Here is an 18,989-nt window from a genome sequence, read left to right as displayed (position 1 = left end):
GCTTAGCTTCCCCATTCCCAACAGCTTATTTGCCAGCAAGCTTGTCAATCAAGTATAAGGGGCGGTACTTCAGTGCTAGTGTGACAGAGGAAATTGAGCCCTCCTTCTTCCGTTTCCGAGTGGATAGCTGCGCTGTCCTTTTATTTTTATTTGCCTCTTCCATTGGGAAGCTTCGCTGTCGATCACAGCACAGGGCGGGAACAAGCGCAGAAGGACAGTAGGCGGGAAAAGAACGAAACCTTCTCACGGATTGGCCCGCAAGCCATCAATTCACGACTCCCTCCCTTTGACGGGCTGGCGTGGCCGTCAATCAAGGGCGTGGGCGGGCCAGCCGGTGGCGCTGGGCAGAATCAACTTTCTGGTGTCGCCATGGGGCTCCTCAGCCGTCCGTCTGCCTTTCCGCGCTGCCTATTGGTCGAGCACGCTGTCATTCCGGCGGAGTCGGCAGCTTGATTGGGCGGCGCCGCAAGAGGCGGGGCGCTGCGCGGCGACTGCGCGGGGGGACGCGGCGGGGAGGGACGGACCAGGAATTATTTTTATTTCTTTGTTTCCCAGGGAGAAAAAAAAAAAAAACACCTGGAAAAAAAATACCAAGGGGAAAAAAAAAAAAAGGCAAACCAGCGACCCCAGCCCCGGGCGAAGGAACCCCCCGCGAGGGGCGGATGCTGCTGCCGTGAGCGGGGCGGGCCAGGGCAGCGCGGGGCCGGGAGCGCGGCGGCGGCGGCGGGCCCCGGGCCGGGCTGGGCCGGGCCGGAGGCGGCCGGGAGGATGAAGCGGCGGAGCGCGGACTGCAGCAAACTGCGGCGGCCGCTCAAACGCAACCGCATCACCGAGGGCATCTACGGCAGGTACGGAGCGGAGGGTGGTGGTGGCGGTGGCGGTGGAGAGGAAGGAGAAGGAGGAGGAAGAGGGAGAGGGAATGCGCCGGCCCGCTCCCTTCGCAGCGTCGTCCCTTCAACGGCTCCCCGCTGTCCCGCGTCCCCGCCGCGACCCTGTCAGTGGGGGCCGCCGCGACATGGCGTCCCGGCTCCCCTCAGGCGCTGCCCTGCCCTGCCCCGCCCCGCGTCCTGCTCGCGCCGTCGCTAGGCCGCACCGACCCCTCCGCCGCCCCCTCCCCTGCTGCCGGCTCCGCCGAGGCGCTGGGGCCGGGGGGGAGCTGCTGGCCAAGGTCCTGTCGGCTCTGCCTGAAGGAAGCAGCGAGGAGCCGTTGGGAGCCTCCCCCCACCTTCGTGCCCGGGCGTTGGACCCTGCAGACGACCCTCGCCGCCCTGTCTCCCGGTAGAGGTTTTCCGGGCGATTTCTCGGGGCTGGGTGTTCCCGGAGGGGTCAGGCTGGTGAACCGCACGCTGTGGTTCAAAGGGATGTGATGCCGAAAGACGTGGTTCAGCGCCAGACTTGGCAGAGTTAGGTAATGGTTGGACTCGGCGATCCTGAACGTCGTTCCCAGCTGCAACAATTGAACGATTCTCCGGTTGTGTGACAGCAGCAGCGTGGCAGAGCAGGCTGCCTTCTGCCTGGCGCTAGGCAGCCGCTTGCACTAAGGCTGAGAAACTTGGGCTTCACGTGGTGGTGAAGGTGCCTGTGCCGTGGCCTCTGCGGTGGAAGTGTGCCGGGGTGAAAGGTGGAGCAGCGAGCGACAGCCTGCGTGGGTGCTGCCCGGAGCTGGGCTGGATGGCCTCGTGGTGGGGCAAACACAGCAGGTATCTGTCTTACCGCTGCCCTACGGAGTGAGAAAGGGAAGTGTAGTGAAGGGAGATCCACGTTCATGGGCAGCAGCTCCGCGGTGCCTTTGAACAGCAGCTCGTTTGCCAGGTGTTTACATGCAGAGCACCCCGGAGCAGGGAGACGTTCCCAGGTGTTTGCTTGTGGTGAGCATATTTTAAAGAGCATTTCAGAGCTTTGCCTTCCTGGCTGTGCATGCCGAATTTTATCTGACAGACACTGATTCTGTTTCTCTGAATAAAACTTCTGAGTTTGGGTTAGTTGGGAAGCTTTGCAAAGCTTGCTTGAGCACAGTGATCCACTCCTGTTTCTAGTTCAGTTGAGGTTTCTGTATGCAGTGGCTGGAAGCTTGAGCAAACTCATACAGTGCAGATGTTAGCTTTGCACGAGGGAAGCAGTTGATTGTGAGCCCTCACCAGCTGTCACAGCCCCTCCGCACCCAGCGAATCCCTGCGTGAGAGCAGAGTTGCTTTTGACTCTCAGGTGTTGAGGAAATGGTGCTTGGGATGTTCAAAGGCATCCATTGCTCACAAGTTCATATTTGAGATGATTGATCATAGGAAAAGAATTCAGGTACAAGCAATGCCTTACAGAATTACTCAGTTTTGGGAAGTCCTTCACACTCCTGTGCTCTCTGTTGTCTGTGAGGTGGCTGGCTGGGCAGGTGGGGTGAGGGAAGGAAGGAAAAGCAGTCAAAGCTGAGAGCACCACCAGCTGATGAGTGTGTTGAGCGTGGAGAGCTGTTGGAGCTGTGTGGAGAGCTGAGACAGACACCTGGCTTCTTGGACTAACTTCTGCTGGATGTTTTAGTTCAGGGCTAAGCTTTTTAGACTGTGTTTCATTTTTAGCCTTTGTTTCATGCAGCTTTTGGAGGCACAGGAGTAGTCAGTGACTTCAAAATATCATCCCACAGAAGGAAGATTGGAAGTAGAGCGAAGGCTTGACTCTGGAAATCCAAGCAGGGAGAGGGATTTCTACACAGATCCTGGCTCCTTCTCTTGATTTTTGTCTCCTGCTTCTCTTTTCCCCTGTTGTTTTTTTACCCCCTTCTCTTTTCTTTGCCCTCCATAGCTCAAAGAGATACAGGTAGCTTCTCCTATAACTATAGATCGCTCCATTCCTGTAATTACTGCACTTGTTTACTCTATTTATCTTAATTGTCACCATCAGCTTACACAAAGCCAGTAAATACAGTTATCAGTAGGTAGCATCATAGTGTTACAAGCAAAGCAAAGGCTGAACAAACAGCATGATTGAGATACTCAACTCTGCTAGGATTTTTGTTTGCTTTTTGAAATCGAGGCCAATCTTCCCCTCCTTGTTCCCTCTCCAAGCTTTGGGTGCAGAGCCAGGCACAGCTGGCACTGGCAGACACATGTCAGTGCCCTTGAGAAGCTGCAAAGCTGAGGGGTTGTGGGGCAGGTGAAGCAAGGAAGGAATTGTCCTGCAGCACTGCTGCTGGTGGGGTGCTCTCTGGGTGTAAATCTGAAGCACATTACAAGAAGCACCTGGGAAAAAAAGCATTCATAGTCACAGAGTTAGGAATAAAACATCTCAGGGTGCAGTGAAAAATGTGAACTGCCTGGCACCCTGGATGTGAAGTGCTGTGCCAGCTCATGCAGGAGCTCTGAGGGTTCACAGCCTCACCTACTTGAAATTTTACAGCTGTATTTCTTTAAAGTACTTCCCCCCCCCCACATACACACACACACACATTTACTGCCTGAATTAAATGGGCTGTTTGGCTTCAGCCCCTCATAAACACTTCCAAAGTCATTCCTGACCAATCTTCCCCCTGCCCCTTCCCCCCCAGCTTGCCAGCAGCTGCCCTCCCTGCTCTTCTTCAGACTGCTTTTTCCATTCTGCAGTTTCCTTCCTCCTGCTCTTTGCCCTTTTCCCCCCTTTCAGTTTATTTTCCCTCCCCATCTCCAGCTCTGAGGTCCTTCATGATGTGCCAGCACTGCCTTTAGATCTTTCCCCCTGTGCCTGAAGCCTTGGGTGGCAGTGGTGCAGTACCACAGCTTCAGCTGAATGCTACCATCTGTGCTCTGCAAAACCTGATGAATCCCCATCTACTATGTGCAGTACTTGTGATATTTAGAGGTGTTACAGTGCAGAGGGAGCATCACAACAATCAGAACAGAGCTGTGCTTTCAGTAGGCCTCCAAATCCAACAAACTCATGATGGGCATCATGAGAGCTCCTGGCTTTTTCCACAGTGTGTGTTCAAAACTTGGCCTTTTTAGCTGCTTTTCAGGCTCTCTGTTGCCGTTGTTCTGCAGCTCCTGCCTGATTAACATCATACCTCTGACACTGAACATGCCTGAAAACCTTAATTGTTAATTAAAGTATTCATTGCAGCTTGTCATCAGTTAAGCAATTAAAGTTTACTTGTTGCTGCTTGCTCCTAACTCTTCCCAGTCCCCATCCTTGATCTGCTTTCTTGCTGATGCTGCTGGTTTAGGCTCTACTGAGTCATACTGGCACTTGGTACCAATTCTGTGGCTGGTTGGGTTTCAAGATGAGTTCCACATGGCAGTGGCTTTAGCTTGCACTGTCACAGCAGCTGACTCGTGCTGGGGCTCCTGCATTTCCTGACAGCAGGCCTCAGACACTTGGGGAATGGGAATGTTTGCAGCCCTATGGATATATATTGCCCTTATCACAGCCCTAGCCTGGGCTGGCAGCCAAGTGAGTGCCTGGGAGGATGTCTGTGTCTGAGCTCCAAGTGCTTACTGATTGGCATAGGGGCAGGCTGGGCATCTCCTGCTGGGCATCATACCACGAGCCCTGTGCTGGGGACTTCTGGTTCTCTGTGCCACCCAGCTTCTGATGTGGCTTCTTTCCAAGGACTTGATTCTTAGCTCTGCTGACAGCCAAATAAACTGCAGGGCAGAACAGTTCATTACTGACTTCAGGAGTGTGGCTTGCTTTCTTTTTAGGCTTTTCCTTTTGAAACCTGTGATGATTCTTCCTCCTGATTTGTTCTGGCACTTTTTTTATAGGCTTTCTAGATGGAGGGGAAAACCATTTTCTTCTCAGCCTGCCCTGGAGGTCTGTAACAAACCAGCAGTGCTGCCTTTTAGGCCTTTAACTGAAATTCAGATCTCAAATCTAATTTAACTTGCATTTAAATGTGTTCTGCAGTGTCAGCCCCAATGGTAGCTGTAATCCCACTTCCCTCTGCCAGTGACTTTCATTCCCTGCACACTGCAGTTCCTCCTGCTTTATTTGCTGTGCTCTGGATCTGGTGTTCTCAGCTGAGTTACCCCAGTGGGTTTCAGCACTACAGTTCCACTTGCTGATTTCATGCCTGTGCTTCTGCAGCCCCTTGCACTTGCTTCCAGAATCACTGCTAGGAGTTTTCTGGTTTGTCTTCCTTTCCATGGCTCAGCTGGCCTGTTCTGTGCCATTATCAGACAGTGAATAAATAGGCTGGAAAGTTTCCTGGGATTCTTTGCATTTTCCTTCTCACCCATTCAGTCAGCAAGTGTTTCACATCATAGCTCCCAATGTAGCATCATGGGATGGTTTGGGTTAGAAGGCACCTGGAAGATCATCTAGTTCCAACCCCCCTCTGTGACACCAACATCTCCTGCTGGATCAGGCTGCTCAAGGCCCCATCCAACCTGGCTTTCAGGGATGGAGCCTCCACAGCATCTCTGGGCAGCCTGTCCCAGAGCCTCACCACCCTCCTGGGGTTGAGTTTTTTCCTAGTGTCTCATCTCAATCCAGCTCCTTCCAGTTTGGAGCCATCCCCCCTGGTCCTGTCACACAGCCCTGGCACACCCCAGCAGCTGTGTTTTCTCCCCTCCATTCTTGCTGTGTTTACTCTGTTGTCACCTTTCATGTCCACCACTAAATACCTTCCATCTATTTGTGTGTTCTTTGGCATCCTCCAGCGGTGGCCATTTGACATCCCCAGTGTTCTGGCTGGGTAACCTTGAGGTGGTGATGGGAGATGAGCAAGGGTGAGCAGAGTGTGCTCAGCTTCACCTTTCTCAAGCCTTCCTCTGTGCTTGGCACCCTGCCACCCTCCGGCTGCCTTCCTCTTCGCTGTCATTGTCTTGTGTGAGTCAGGCTGCAGAATGCAACATGCCCCCAGTGCTGCTCCCACTTTGGATTTGAGGTGTGGTTTGAATCTGGGGAGGTTTCCTTGAGTGAGTTTCTGTGTTTTTAGGTGTTTTTACCTTGCAGCAAGCACAGTGTCTGTTTCTGTGGGGCAGGAAAAAGAGAGCAGAGAAGAAGAGAAGGGGGAAAAGGAGGAACCACCCAAAAACCCAAGGGGGAAAGAAAAAGGCAATGGCATCTGGCACTGGGGGGCAGGGAGGAAGAGCAAGGAGGAAAATGATGTGTTGGAAAATTGACAGGGGGGGGCCCAGGCACTGCTGGGTTATGGAGAAGTCTTTCTCTCTGGTGTACCTTAGCAGCCACTTGACCTTTCAGAGGGGCTGCAGCGCTGTGATCGCCGCTCCTTCTGCTCCCCTGCTCTCCTCAGCAGTGTGTCCAGCCTCCCCCCTCCGGGATTACATGCCCTATGCTGGGCTTGGCGGGGAGGGCCTGGCCTCCTTCACCCTCTGGCCCAGCACTGCAGGCAGGGGTGGGGGGGATTTTATTTCCCCCCCTTTGACACGTGCAGAAAATTGGCTAACCCAGACCAGAGGCACTTGGCCTGCAGGGGTCTTGGCCTGTGGGGAGAGCTTGCTCGGAGGCACTTGGCCTGCAGGGGTCTTGGCCTGCAGGGAGAGCCTGCCTGGAGGCACTTGGCCTGCAGGGGTCTTGCCCTGTGGGGAGAGCCTGCTCGGAGGCACTTGGCCTGCAGGGGTCTTGCCCTGTGGGGAGAGCCTGCTCGGAGGCACTTGGCCTGCAGGGGTCTTGGCCTGTGGGGAGAGCCTGCTCGGAGGCACTTGGCCTGCAGGGGTCTTGGCCTGTGGGGAGAGCCTGCTCGGAGGCACTTGGCCTGCAGGGAGAGCCTGCCCGGAGGCACTTGGCCTGCAGGGGTCTTGGCCTGTGGGGAGAGCCTGCTCGGAGGCACTTGGCCTGCAGGGGTCTTGGCCTGTGGGGAGAGCCTGCCCGGAGGCACTTGGCCTGCAGGGAGAGCCTGCCCGGAGGCACTTGCCTGTAGGGAGAGCCTGCTCGGAGGCACTTGGCCTGCAGGGGTCTTGCCCTGTAGGGAGAGCCTGCTCGGCATCCTAATGGGCGTCCCGGAGCAGGGCTGAGCCTCGCCGAGCTGAGGGCTGGGGAGGTTAGGAAGCACTTGGCCGGCTGAATGTTATCTCTGAGGCTACTGACGCAGCAGCTATCGGAACTGGAGAGATGTGTGGATGTGCCCGGAAAGATCAATGACCAGGGGAGAGGTTCACAGGCACCGAAGGGCTGGGGCTGGGCTCCGAGGGCGGGCTGGGGGTGGGAGGGGAGGGGAGGTGCGGAGGGACAGAGCCTCGATAACGATGGCAAGGGAGGAACCGTGCCTGGGAGGGATCGAGGCTCTGAGGAGCGAAGATGAGGAGGCTGGTACAAAGCAGAGAGAGGGAGGAGGGCTGCTGCTGAATGATTTCAGTCATCTCATGCCTCTGATCTTACTTCAGGGGTCTGTGGTACCAAACAGCAGAGCAGTGCTGAAGGTGGCCAAGGGAGAGGTCTCTCAGCCTGCTGTTCTTGGAGCTTCAACTCTTGCTGGCTGGTTTTCAGCTATTGCTGATTCCTGCCTTCCCTGAGGAGGTGTCTGTTCAGGAGGCACCTGTAAGTCAACTGATGAGCCATGTGCCTGCCAGGCACAGCACCCTTGGTGTGCAGCTTACACCTTCACAGGAGAAGGGGAGCTGAGATTTGTGTTCTTGCCTCCCTCCTACAAAGGCTCCTTGCCATCTGCAGACTGCAGTGTGCAGCCAAGGTGCTGTCAGCCAGCTGTGTGTGGAGCTGTGGCAGCACAGAAGCTCAGCACCCCCTGTAAAGCCAGCCCATCCCCAGGAGGGGATTGGTGTTCTGAGGCTGCTGCTTGGATCACTCTTATAGAATCACAGAACTGTCAGGCTTGGAAGGGGCCTGAAGGCTCAGCCAGTCCCAACCCCCTGCCATGGGCAGGGACACCTCACACCACAGCAGGTTGCTCACAGCCACCTCCAGCCTGGCTGCAAACACCTCCAGGGATGAGGCTGAGGTGTTTAGTGATGTGCTGCAGTCTCTGGGGGGAGCAAGGGGTAAAGAAAAGCAACGAATGGAGTACAGTACCTCTAAAATGTTTCCTCTAAGTGCCTGCATGCATAGAACCATAGAATTCTTGCAGGTGGAAGAGACCTCTGAGATCATTGAGTGCAGCCAGCAACCCAACCCCACCATGGCCACCAAACCATGGCCCCAAGTGCCATGGCCAAAGGTTTCTTGAACACCTCCAGGGCTGGGGACTCCACCACCTCGCTGGGCAGCCTCTGCCAGCCCCTGGCCACTCTTGCACCAAAGAAATAGTTCCTAACAGCCAAGCTAAAAATAAAGCAGCATGAGGGCTCCTGCAGCTGATCCTCTGAACGTGTTCCCCACCCCACAGCTTGGTTGCTGAGGCCAACACAAGTGGATGAAGTGCTTTATAAAAGGAAATAACTGTCTTGTGTCTCAGTCTTGTACTCATTAAATGCTTAATTGCCTTTGAGTCCTTCAGATGCCTGAGAAGCAAGCTCTTGAATATTGTGGGGAGAAGCTTCTTCCAAGTGTTGTGCTGTTACAATTCCCCTTTAAAAGGTGGTGAAAGTCACCAGGGCCTGGGGACTGATAGGGGTTTGATATCAGAACTCACTTTAATGGCTGTGTTACAGAGCTCTTACTCAGCAAATGCTTTAACTTAGAGCAGCCCTTACCAGCTGAGCAGCACTGCTTCTGACAGCTCTCATTTGCTACGAGTTTCTGGGCTTCAGGGGCAGAAAAAGGAGCAAGAGCTAGGAGTTCAGCCCAGGGAAGAGGTGCCTACACCACACAACAGCCAGAAGAATGATTGCCTGGGTGTGATGCTTCGAGGGAGTTCTCTCAGGTCTTTAGAGCTGCACATGTGCAGCTCAGCAGCATGGCCAGGAGGAATGTGGTGGCTGTGGAGCCAAGTATCTGTCACCTCTTGTGTCTGAATGGCTCCTGGGTGCAGCTGCTTGCACTAGGATTGTGTTGGAGATCTGAACTTCAGTAAACAGAGACCAGCAGCATGTGCAGGCAGGGACCTGTCTAGCAACAGGGCAAGGGGGAAAGGTTTGAAGCAGGGTTAGGCTGCAGCTAAGGAAGTTCTTCAGCAGGAGGGTGCTGAGACTCTGGCACAGGCTGCCCAGGGAGGCTGTGGCTGCCTCCTGCCTGGGGGTGTTCAAGGCCAGGCTGGATGAGGCCTTGAGCAGCTGAGTCTGGCTGAGAGCTGTCCCTGGGCATGGTGGGGGGGTTGGAGCAGAAGGGCTTTGAGCTCCCTTCCAGCCTTCTGCTAGACATTTTCCCTCTTGTATCTGCTCTGGAGCTCTGCACAGCTTCCTAAACAAGCTCCATGTCCATGAGTGGTGCAGAAACTTGACCCTACCTGGCACTGGCTGTGCAAACTCTTGGCAGCTTATCAGTAAACATTCCAGGGCAAAGTTCTACAGAACTTGTTGGCAGTGTGAGAGAGGAGGGAAACCACTTGCTGAAGGGAAAACTGCCCTTGATCTAAGCAAAAAATGTACATTCTACCACCCCCCACCCCCCCCTCAGAGCAGCCACCCCAGTGCAGTGCAGCAGGGTCTGGGGAGAGTGGAGGAACATCCTAGAGCTCTGGGCACTGGGCTTTGGCCAAGAGGGGGTTTGCCTCCTCCTCCTTGGGCTGAGCCCTCAGGTGCTGCTGTGTTAGATCTGATCTCAGAGTGTTTGGAGCTGTGGAGCCAGGGAGGATCAGCAGTGGTTCCACATACAAGGGAATGTGGCTTGGAAATAATTGAGAGCTCTCAGGCTGTCTGGTCTCAAGGCTCCTGTGAAATGATTTAGCTCTTGGGCTGTCTGGGCTCCAGGCTCCTGTGCCTCTATTTTTCTGGGGTTCTTTTGTGGCTTTTGAGTTTCTCCTTTGTCTGGGGGTGTGGGGTTTTGTTGTTTGGGGGCTTTTGGGGGGGCTTTTTGGAGTGGCTGCACTTGCTGCAATGCAATCCTTGCCAATCCTCCTGGCTCTCTGCTCCTCCACAAGCAAGTGCAGATGAGTAGCATTAACTGCTTGGAGGTGCTAACCTGAAATTCCCTTTCTTTGTGTGTTCTTGTGCAGTACTTTCCTGTACCTGAAGTTCCTGGTGGTCTGGGCCCTGGTGCTGCTGGCAGATTTTGTCCTGGAGTTCAGATTTGAGTACCTGTGGCCGTTCTGGCTCTTCATCAGGAGTGTTTACGATTCCTTCCGATACCAGGGCTTGGTGAGTACCACCCACACCCTCTGGCCCTTGGGAGGGAAAGCCTGCAGGCTTCCAGGGCACATTCTGCCTTGGGTGGTGCTGATGGTCATTTCCACCAGAGGAGGGATTTGGAAAGTGACCCAGGCTCAAGTCTCTCCTCTCTGCCTGCCTGTTTTGTCTGTGGCATGAGCAAGTGGAGCATCTAGCACTCAGCATTTGCACCAGAGGAAGGCACTGTGTGAATTCCTGAGGTTAGTGAGGTTTGCATCCCTGCACCACAGGGTGTTCTGGGGAAGAAAACACAAGCCCTTGCCTGTTGAGAGATTGACTTCTTGTCCAGAGACTAAATGACACTGCTGCTTGGTTGGGGGTGGTTGTTCCAGATGGAGAATGTAGTGATGGCAATACTGGCTCAGAAGTGCAAAGGAGTCTTCAAACAGAGCAGTAAGGAGTTAAATGTAGCTGTCTGGAGACTTGCTGAAGAGCAGGCACCATGGGATGAGAGGGAAGGGATTGAAGCTTGAGGAGGGAAGATTCAAACTGAAAATCAGCAAGAAATTCTTTCCAGGGAGGCTGGGGAGAGCCTGGCACAGGCTGCCCAGGGAGGCTGTGGCTGTGCCCTCCCTGGAGGTGTTCAAGGCCTTGAGCAGCCTGGGCTGGTGGGAGGTGTCCCTGTCCATGGCAGGGGCTTGGAACTGGATGAGCTTTAAGGTCTCTTCCAATCCTTCCCCTTAGTTGCCCACAATTCTCTGTGGCCAGGCTGCTGCTTTTCTTTGCCCTGATCATCACAGAATGGGTTGGGCTGGAAGGGACCTTAAAGATGCTTCCATTCCACCCTCCCTGCCATGGGTTATGCACAGCACTGCTGCTCCTGTGCTGAAATCATGATGGCACCCTTCAGTAGCTGCTAGTATTTGTTGGAACAGACTAACCCACTCTTTTCTTTTCTCCCCCTCCTCATTCTTCTTCCAGGCCTTTTCAGTGTTTTTTGTTTGTGTAGCATTCACATCCAATATAATCTGCCTGCTCTTCATCCCAATCCAATGGCTGTTCTTTGCTGCCAGCACCTATGTGTGGGTACAGTATGTCTGGCACACAGGTAGGTTCCCTCTTCTTTATTCACAGCTTCAGAATATCTATCTACCTATCTCTACAGATAGCTCAGAGCTTTGGGTAACAGGCAGAAACCTTCTGCTTGCAATAATGTCTTCATTCAGTTTTGTTCTGGCCAGAAGAAGTTATTCTGCCTTTGTCAGTAATGCTGATTTGCACTTTGCTGGGGTCCTTCTTGGGCTGATCATTAAAAGGTTGAGCAGTGGAACTGAAGGGCCATAAAAAACAGTTCCAGAAGAGTAAGGAGATAGTTATTTGCCTGACTTCAGATTCCACAAGAGCAAAAAGCCCAACTGTTGTCCTGATTTCCTAACAGTTCTGCAGCAGTTCAGCCAGTACAGAAGCATTCAGCCAATGCAGAGCACACACAAGCAGCAGTGAGGTTGTTACATTCATCCTGCTGCTCAATTAGTGTGCTGTTAATTTGGGATTTTATTGTCATTTAAATTGGTATTAGTCAAAGCTCTGTCAGCTGCATTCAGCTGCTGAGCAGAAAGGGCTCTGGGAGGACCTTAGAGCTGCCTTCCAGGGATCCTGCAGGAAGGCTGCAGAGAGACTTTTCCTGAGGGTGTCTGAGCCAGGCCAAGGGGGAAGGGTTTGAAGCTGAGGCAGAGCAGGGTCAGACTGGAGCTGAGGGAGAAGTTCTTCAGCAGCAGGGTGGTGAGGCTCTGGCACAGGCTGCCCAGGGAGGCTGTGGCTGCCTCCTGCCTGGGGATGCTCAGTGCCTTGAGCAGCTGAGTCTGGCTGAGAGGTGTCCCTGGGCATGGTGGGGAGGTTGGAGCAGAGGAGCTCTGAGCTCCCTTCCAGCCTGAGCCCTGCTGGGATTCAGTCAAGGATCTTTAGGAGTAAAGCTTGCCTTTGTGTTGGGTGGTTGGGGTTTGGTGGTTGGGGTTTGGGGTTTTTTTGTTGACAGAAGGCTTTTCACTCCCCAAGCCCTTGAGATTTGGGGCTTTTGTGTTCTTCCTTGGTAGCAGTGGCAGCAGATGCCAGGAGCCTGCAGGCTGGCATGGCTCCTTCCTCAGCTTGCTGCTGAATGCAGTCAGCCCTCTGACAAGTTACTCACTTCTACTAATGACAACGTGGGAGCTAATGGAAGCTGCTGGGAACCAGTTGCTGCCCAATTTAAAGCACAGGGAAAATCTGGAGTTATTTTTAGGGTTGTATTAATATGGGAAGGTGTTAGCTGGAGCCCTGCTCAGGGTTGGTGTTCAGAAACCCTGCAGGAAAAGCCTGGTGGGCCAGTTTTAGCTGGAGCTCTTGAGCTTGTGGAGTACTTTGATTTACTACAGCCTCTGGGCTGCTTCTTCTTCAATGCTTATCTTAGAGAATAGGAACTTGCCCTGGTTTTGGTTTGGAAGTTAGGATCATTTTAGGTGGGCTTCTGCCTGGCTGAGTTCCTGTAAGCTCTGGATAGCCTGATCTAGTTGAGGATGTCCCTGCTGACTCCAGGGAGGGTTGGATGAGCTGACCTTTGGAGGTCCCTTCCAACCCAGCCCATTCTGTGATGCTAAGCTGGCAGCTTCTACTGCCTCCAGTTCTGGTGCCCCAGCATGAGAAGGCTACAGAGCTGTTGAGTGAGTCCAGAGCCACAAAGATGGTCCAAGCAGCACCTCTGCTGTGAGCACAGGCTGAGGGAGCTAGGGGTGTTCAGCCTGGAGAAGGGAAGACTGCAGGGAGACCTTAGAGCTGCCTTCCAGTAGCTGAAGGGATCCTCCAGGAAGGCTGCAGAGAGACTTTTCCTGAGGGTGTCTGGAGCCAGGCCCAGGGGAATGGTTTGGAGCTGAGGCAGAGCAGGGTCAGACTGGAGCTGGGGAGGAAGTTCTGCAGTAGGAGATGTTGATGTCAGGCTGCTCTCCAGGACTCTGTATTTTTGTGAGGCCCAAGGCCTGTGACTGGAGTTGGTTTGTGCAGGTGTAGAGTGTGCAAGCAACAATGGAGTTTGCCATGGGCCAAGTGGTTTAAGACAGTTTTGCTTGGCTGCTGTTTTCCCTTCTCACCAGCAGTGTCCTGATGGAGAGTTCTGAGCTGCAGGCTCTTGTCTGCATTACTCTATATGGAGTAAGCACTACAGTGCTTGCTCACTCCTGTTTCCTCAGCTGATTGGTTCACTGAGATCTACCTAACTTGGAGTGAAGAAGTCCAGGCTGAACTACTTCTGAGTCAAAGATCCTCAGCTGAAACATTACCTCATCTTCTGCAGCTCCTTCATGTGTGCTCCTTCCCTGCTCTCTGCCAAGCTCTGTCTCTAGCTGGGCTTCTCTTGTTTTTCACTGATGCCTTAGAAAAGGAACAGGACACAGTAAGGAGCTTCCCAGGGTGCACTGGGCTGGGAGAGACCCTCAAAGGTCCCCTTGTCCAACCCCCCTGCCATCAGCAGGGACATCTCCAGCTAGATCAGGCTGCCCAGGGTTACAGCAAGTCTGATCTTGAAGCTGATGGAGGACAGAGCATAGCACAGACTGTGTCAAGGAACCTCTCCCAACCCCTTTCACTCAAGGTGTGGCAGCAGAGCATGAAGCTCAGCCACCACTGAGTGACTGAGGATCAGTCCCTGCTGAGCAGCTAGGGGCTGAAATGAGATCTGTTGGTACCAAGTGCAAAACAGGTGGAGTCCTGTTCCTGTTTTCCCCATCAACAGGTAGAGAGACATGTCTGGAGCATTCCTTTCCACAGCCATTTAGAGTCACAGAGCTGTCAGGGCTGGAAGGGAGCTCAAGGCTCAGCCAGCTCCAACCCCCTGCCATGGCCAGGGACACCTCACACCACAACAGGTTGCTCACAGCCACCTCCAGCCTGGCTGCAAACACCTCCAGGCAGGAGGCTTCCACCACCTCCTTGGGCAGCCTGTGCCAGGCTCTCACCACCCTCATGGGGAAGAACTTCTTCCTCACATCCAATCTCAATCTCCCCACTTCTAGTTCTGCTCCATCCCCCCCAGTCCTATCCCTCCCTGACACCCTCCAAAGTCCCTCCCCAGCTTTCCTGCAGATCCTGGAAGGCCACAATGAGGTCTTCTGGGAGCCTTCTCCTCTCCAGCCTGCACAACCCCAACTCCCTCAGTCTGTCCTCACAGCAGAGCAGCTCCAGCCCTCTGCTCCTCCTCGTGGCCCTTCTCTGGACACCTTCCAGCCCCTCCAGATCCTTCCTGGCACAGAGGCTCAGACCTGGACCCAGTGCTCCAGGTGGGGTCTGAGCAGAGGGGAGAATCCCCTCCCTGCTGGCTATTTCCCCTCAGTTGGCTTCAGAGATGAAAGCTCCGAGTGGGTTTGAAATAAAATCCTGCTAAGGAGTTCATTGTGGAGAGAGCCTCTGCACACTCACTCCAGCTCTGCCTGAAAATTCCCTCTTGGAATGGTTTAAAAATAGCTGTGGAAATGTTGCCTGCTTGTGCCGTGTTCCTGAAGTGTTTGTTTCTCTCTTCTCCCACCAGAGAGGGGGGTGTGCTTACCAACAGTATCACTCTGGATACTTTTTGTTTATATTGAAGCAGCCATTAGGTTTAAAGATCTCAAAAACTTCCACGTGGACCTCTGTCGTCCCTTTGCAGCACACTGGTAAGTGCCTTCTGCTTGCTTTGGGGCTTGCCTTTGCCTTTGGGTTTTACCTTTCCTCATTAACCTTTTTTTTTACCCACCCCCCCACACACACACCAGGAAAGGAAATAAATACTCAAGGTTTGCTTGGTCAGTTCTCCCCTTGCACATTTGCCAGCCAGTAGCCTGTGAGGAGTGTGGAATGTAGAGAATGAGAATCAGCCTGAGGAGCAGGAGATCACAGGAAGACCTCAGAGCTGCCTTCCAGTACCTGAAAGGGATCCTGCAGGAAGGCTGCAGAGGGACTTCTCAGGAGGGTGTCTGAGACAGGCCCAGGGGAATGGTTTGGAGCTTGAGGCAGAGCAGGGTCAGACTGGAGCTGAGGAAGAAGTTCTGCAGCAGGAGGGTGGTGAGGCTCTGGCACAGGCTGCCCAGGGAGGCTGTGGCTGCCTCCTGCCTGGGGGTGCTCAATGCCTTGAGCAGCTGAGTCTAGTTGAGAGGTGTCCCTGCCCAGGTCAGAGCAGGTGATCCCTGAGGTCCCTTCCAACTTGAGCCATTCTGTGATTCCCTGATCTTTTGTGGGCATCAAACAGCCTTTGGAAGTGCCTCACTTAGGAGGCTGACCTTGAAGCTCTAAAGGGAAAACATCTGATCACTCAACTTAGCTCTTCCTCTTCTCTCCCTGCCAGATAAGATGTAAAGAATTGAGCTGCCAGCCAGCCCCTGCAGCTCCATTTGCTGACAGAGCTGTCATAGAGCTTTGAAATTAATTTGGTTTGGCCTACCAGCTTCAGCAGGAAGCTTTTCAGTGTTTGATTACCTTGTGCCACCTGCACCAGCACAGAACACAGCCAAAGCCTCCCAGGGTCCCTGACAAGGGTGTTCCACACCCTGCAAAACAGAAGTGGGTCCTGGGCAAAGATTTTTGGACAAAGCACAATGGGATTGCATTTTAAACATGAAGGGTTCAAAGGAGGGCAAAACTGGGATGGAAAGGGCTGTTAACCCTCTGCTCCTTCAACAGCACTCTGCAACTGGCTGTCCAAGGAGGCTGCCAGAGTGCAGGAGCCATTTGCCTCTGCAGCACTGGGGAGAGGCAGCTGCAGCCCCCCTTCTAGAACTCTGATGGCAAGCTGAACCATTTCCACCCAACTCAGCAGCAGGAAGAGCTTTCTTCCCAGCTCCTGAAGTGCTTTTGTAGCATTTAATTAGTGTTGAAGGGATTTATTGCCCAGCCTAGACAATATAAATGACATGTCTCATTTAGGGGAGGTTGTAGCACAGGGAACTGCACCAGATCACTCCAGCAGCAAGAAAAGGAACCAGGGCACAGTTTAAATGGATCAGAAGAGCTCTGAGCTCCCTTCCAACCTGAGCCAATCTGCTCCCACCTCCACCATGCCCAGGGACACCTCTCAGCTAGACTCAGCTGCTCAAGGCCTTGAACACCCCCAGGCAGGAGGCAGCCACAGCCACAGATTTTCTTCTCTTTGACTATTCCCTCCTTCAAAAGCTGGGTAGCTCCTAGCCTGAGCAGGGAAGTCCTTCTGCCCTGTGCTCAGCACTGCTTAGGCCACACCTTGAGTCCTGTGTCCAGTTCTGGGCTCCTCAGGTTAGGAAAGAGGTTGAGCTGCTGGAAGGTGTCCAGAGAAGGACAACAAAGCTGGGGAGGGGTCTGGAGCACAGCCCTGTGAGGAGAGGCTGAGGGAGAAGAGGAGGCTCAGGGGAGACCTTCTTGCTCTCTACAACTGCCTGAAGGGAGGTTGGAGCCAGGTGGGGGTTGGGCTCTTCTCCCAGGCAGCCAGCAGCAGAACAAGAGGACACAGTCTCAAGCTGTGCCAGGGGAGGTTTGGGCTGGATGTTAGGAAGAAGTTCTTCCCAGAAAGAGAGATTGGCCATGGGAATGTGCTGCCCAGGGAGGTGGTAGAGTCCCCATCCCTGGAGGTGTTTAAACACAGCCTGGATGAGGCCCTTGGTGCCATGGCTGAGTTGATCAGGTGGTGCTGGGTGGGAGGTTGGACTCCATGATCTCAAAGGCCTTTTCCACCCTGGTTAATGCCCTTCTCTTCTCTTTGTCTCCAAGCTGTCTTTGCTGTGTGCATTGTCATAATCCTTTGAATCTGTGCTCCAGTTAATTGCTGTCTGTGAGGAGCTGTAATTCCATCTTGGTCCAGAGGTGCCTGCAGTGTGGGGCTGCAGCAGCAGGAGAGAGAGCAGTCTGTGATCCAGTTGTGCTCACAGCTCTTGAGTTTTTCCTGCAGTTCCTTCAGCTGCTGCTGTGGTGGCACTGGGAGTAGTAATGCTGCCTCTCTGTGTGTCTGTTCTAGTATTGGTTACCCTGTTGTGACTCTGGGCTTTGGCTTCAAGAGCTACGTCAGCTACAAAATGCGCCTCAGGAAGCAGAAAGAAGTGCAGAAAGAGAATGAATTCTACATGCAGCTCCTCCAGCAAGCCCTGCCCCCAGAGCAGCAGATGCTCCAAAGGCAAGAGAGGGAGGCAGAGGAAGGCAAGTTACACTTCTGAATGTCTTTGCTGCTATTTTAAAACCACCCTGCTAAGGAAGAGCTTCTTTAGAATCGTCCAAGGGGTTGGCTTGGAAGGGACCTCCAGAGGTCCAAGGCCCTGCAGTCAGCAGGGACACCTTCCACTAGAGCCTTGTGGAGCCTGGCCTTGAGTATCTCCAGGGATGGGGCCTCAGCCACCTCCCTGTTGCAGTGTCCCAGCAGCCTGCTGCTGCAGAGCTTGTTCCTCACATCCAATCTCAATCTGCTCTGCTCTCATTTCAAACCATTGCCCCTGGCCCTGTCAGCCTCTGGGAACAGTCCCTCTGCAGCCTGCTTGTGGCCTGCTCCAGGTACTGGGAGGCTGCCCCAGAGCCTTCTCTGCTCCTACCTTCAGTCCATGTTGGTTTGTTTCAGTCAGCTTAGAGGAGTGGGAAGTGAAGTTCTTTTGGTAGTGGTTACTAGGGCAGAAGAAAAGTTGTCCTGTGGCCTGACTTCTGGAGCAGCTCTGCTGTGAGGGAAGACTGAGAGCCCTGGGGCTGTCTGGAGAAGGGAAGGCTGAGAGGGGATCTGATCAATGTCTATCAATATCTGAGGGGTGGGGGTCAGGGTGAAGGTGCCAGGATCGTGTGGGTGGTGCCCAGTGACAGGACAAGGACCAGCAGGAACAGGGTGGAGCCCAGGAGGTTCCACCTCAGCAGGAGGGGAAACTTCTTTGGTGTGAGGGTGCTGGAGGCCTGGAGCAGGCTGCCCAGGGAGGCTGTGGGGTCTCCCCTGGGGAGCCTCCAGTCCCCCCTGGCTGTGACTTCCCAGTCTGTGTTTGTCTGCCCCGGCAGGGGTTGGCTGAATGAACTAAGGGCTTTGGGCTTTTGTTTCTCTTGGTACCGCAGCAGCCAAAGGATTATCTGAGATGGATTCCTCGATGCTTTTGCAACACAATGGAGGCATTCCAGCCAACAAGAAGCTGTCTGCAACCTTGCCAGAGCTGGAGTACAGAGAGAAAGGGAAAGAGAAGGAGAAGGATGCCAAGAAGCACAACCTCGGGATAAACAACAACATCCTGCAGCCTGTAGACTCTAAGATCCAGGAGATCGAGTACATGGAGAACCACATCAACAGCAAGAGGTTGAATAACGATCTGGTAGGGAGCACAGAAAACCTCTTGAGGGAGGACTCTTGCAGCGCCTCCTCCAAGAACTACAAAAACGCCAGCGGGGCGGCGAACTCCTCCCCCCGCAGCCACGGCGCCGCCAACGGCAGCCTGCCCTCCGCCCCCAAGAACGAGAGGAAGCAGAAGTGCGCCGGCAAGAGCCCCGGCCCGCACAAGGACTTCCTGGAGAACTGTATTCCCAACAACCAGCTGAGCAAACCAGATGCCCTGCTGAGGTGAGTGGCAGCCGAGCCCCGGCCCGCCGCGGCCTCCCCGGGCTCCGCCGCGGCGCCTCCGCCGCTGCGCTGCCCTGCGAAGGCAGGGCCTGGGCTGCTGTGAGGAGGGCAAAGCTGGCTGCTGGTAAGGTAACCCAGAGCTGGGCCTCCTGGGGGCTGCTCCTGATTCTTGTCTCTGGTTTTCTATACAGCCTTCAGCAAACTGCCTCCCCTCCCTGCCTCCCCTCCCTGCCTCCCCTCCCTGCCTCCCCTCCCTGCCTCCCCTCCCTCACCTCACAGGGATGTTGTGAGGCACAACAAACAGCTCTGACAATCACTGAGGAGAGCTGGACTCCCTGTTAGAGCTCAGTGGCTGTGTTGCT

The 18,989-nt window shown here is 54.1% G+C and overlaps 1 protein-coding gene across 1 annotated transcript in view; it reads left to right on the top strand.

The window, feature by feature from the left end:
* The first annotated feature begins 501 nt into the window (after positions 1-501).
* The window catches only part of MACO1 (macoilin 1), a 29,203-nt gene continuing 10,715 nt past the window's right edge, over positions 502-18,989 (top strand). Inside the window, exons 1-6 of the mRNA XM_054171018.1 lie at positions 502-848; positions 9,974-10,115; positions 11,067-11,193; positions 14,638-14,761; positions 17,068-17,246; positions 18,132-18,627. Of these exons, the coding sequence (XP_054026993.1) occupies positions 769-848; positions 9,974-10,115; positions 11,067-11,193; positions 14,638-14,761; positions 17,068-17,246; positions 18,132-18,627 (1,148 nt within the window). The 5' untranslated portion in view covers positions 502-768. The remainder of the gene's footprint in view (positions 849-9,973; positions 10,116-11,066; positions 11,194-14,637; positions 14,762-17,067; positions 17,247-18,131; positions 18,628-18,989) is intronic.

The sequence above is a fragment of the Dryobates pubescens genome, chromosome 20 (assembly GCF_014839835.1).
Source record: "Dryobates pubescens isolate bDryPub1 chromosome 20, bDryPub1.pri, whole genome shotgun sequence".
NCBI classification, from domain to species: Eukaryota; Metazoa; Chordata; class Aves; order Piciformes; family Picidae; genus Dryobates; species Dryobates pubescens.
The sequence above is the reverse complement of the archived record's forward strand: the minus strand, read 5'-3'. Positions and strand labels throughout refer to the sequence as shown.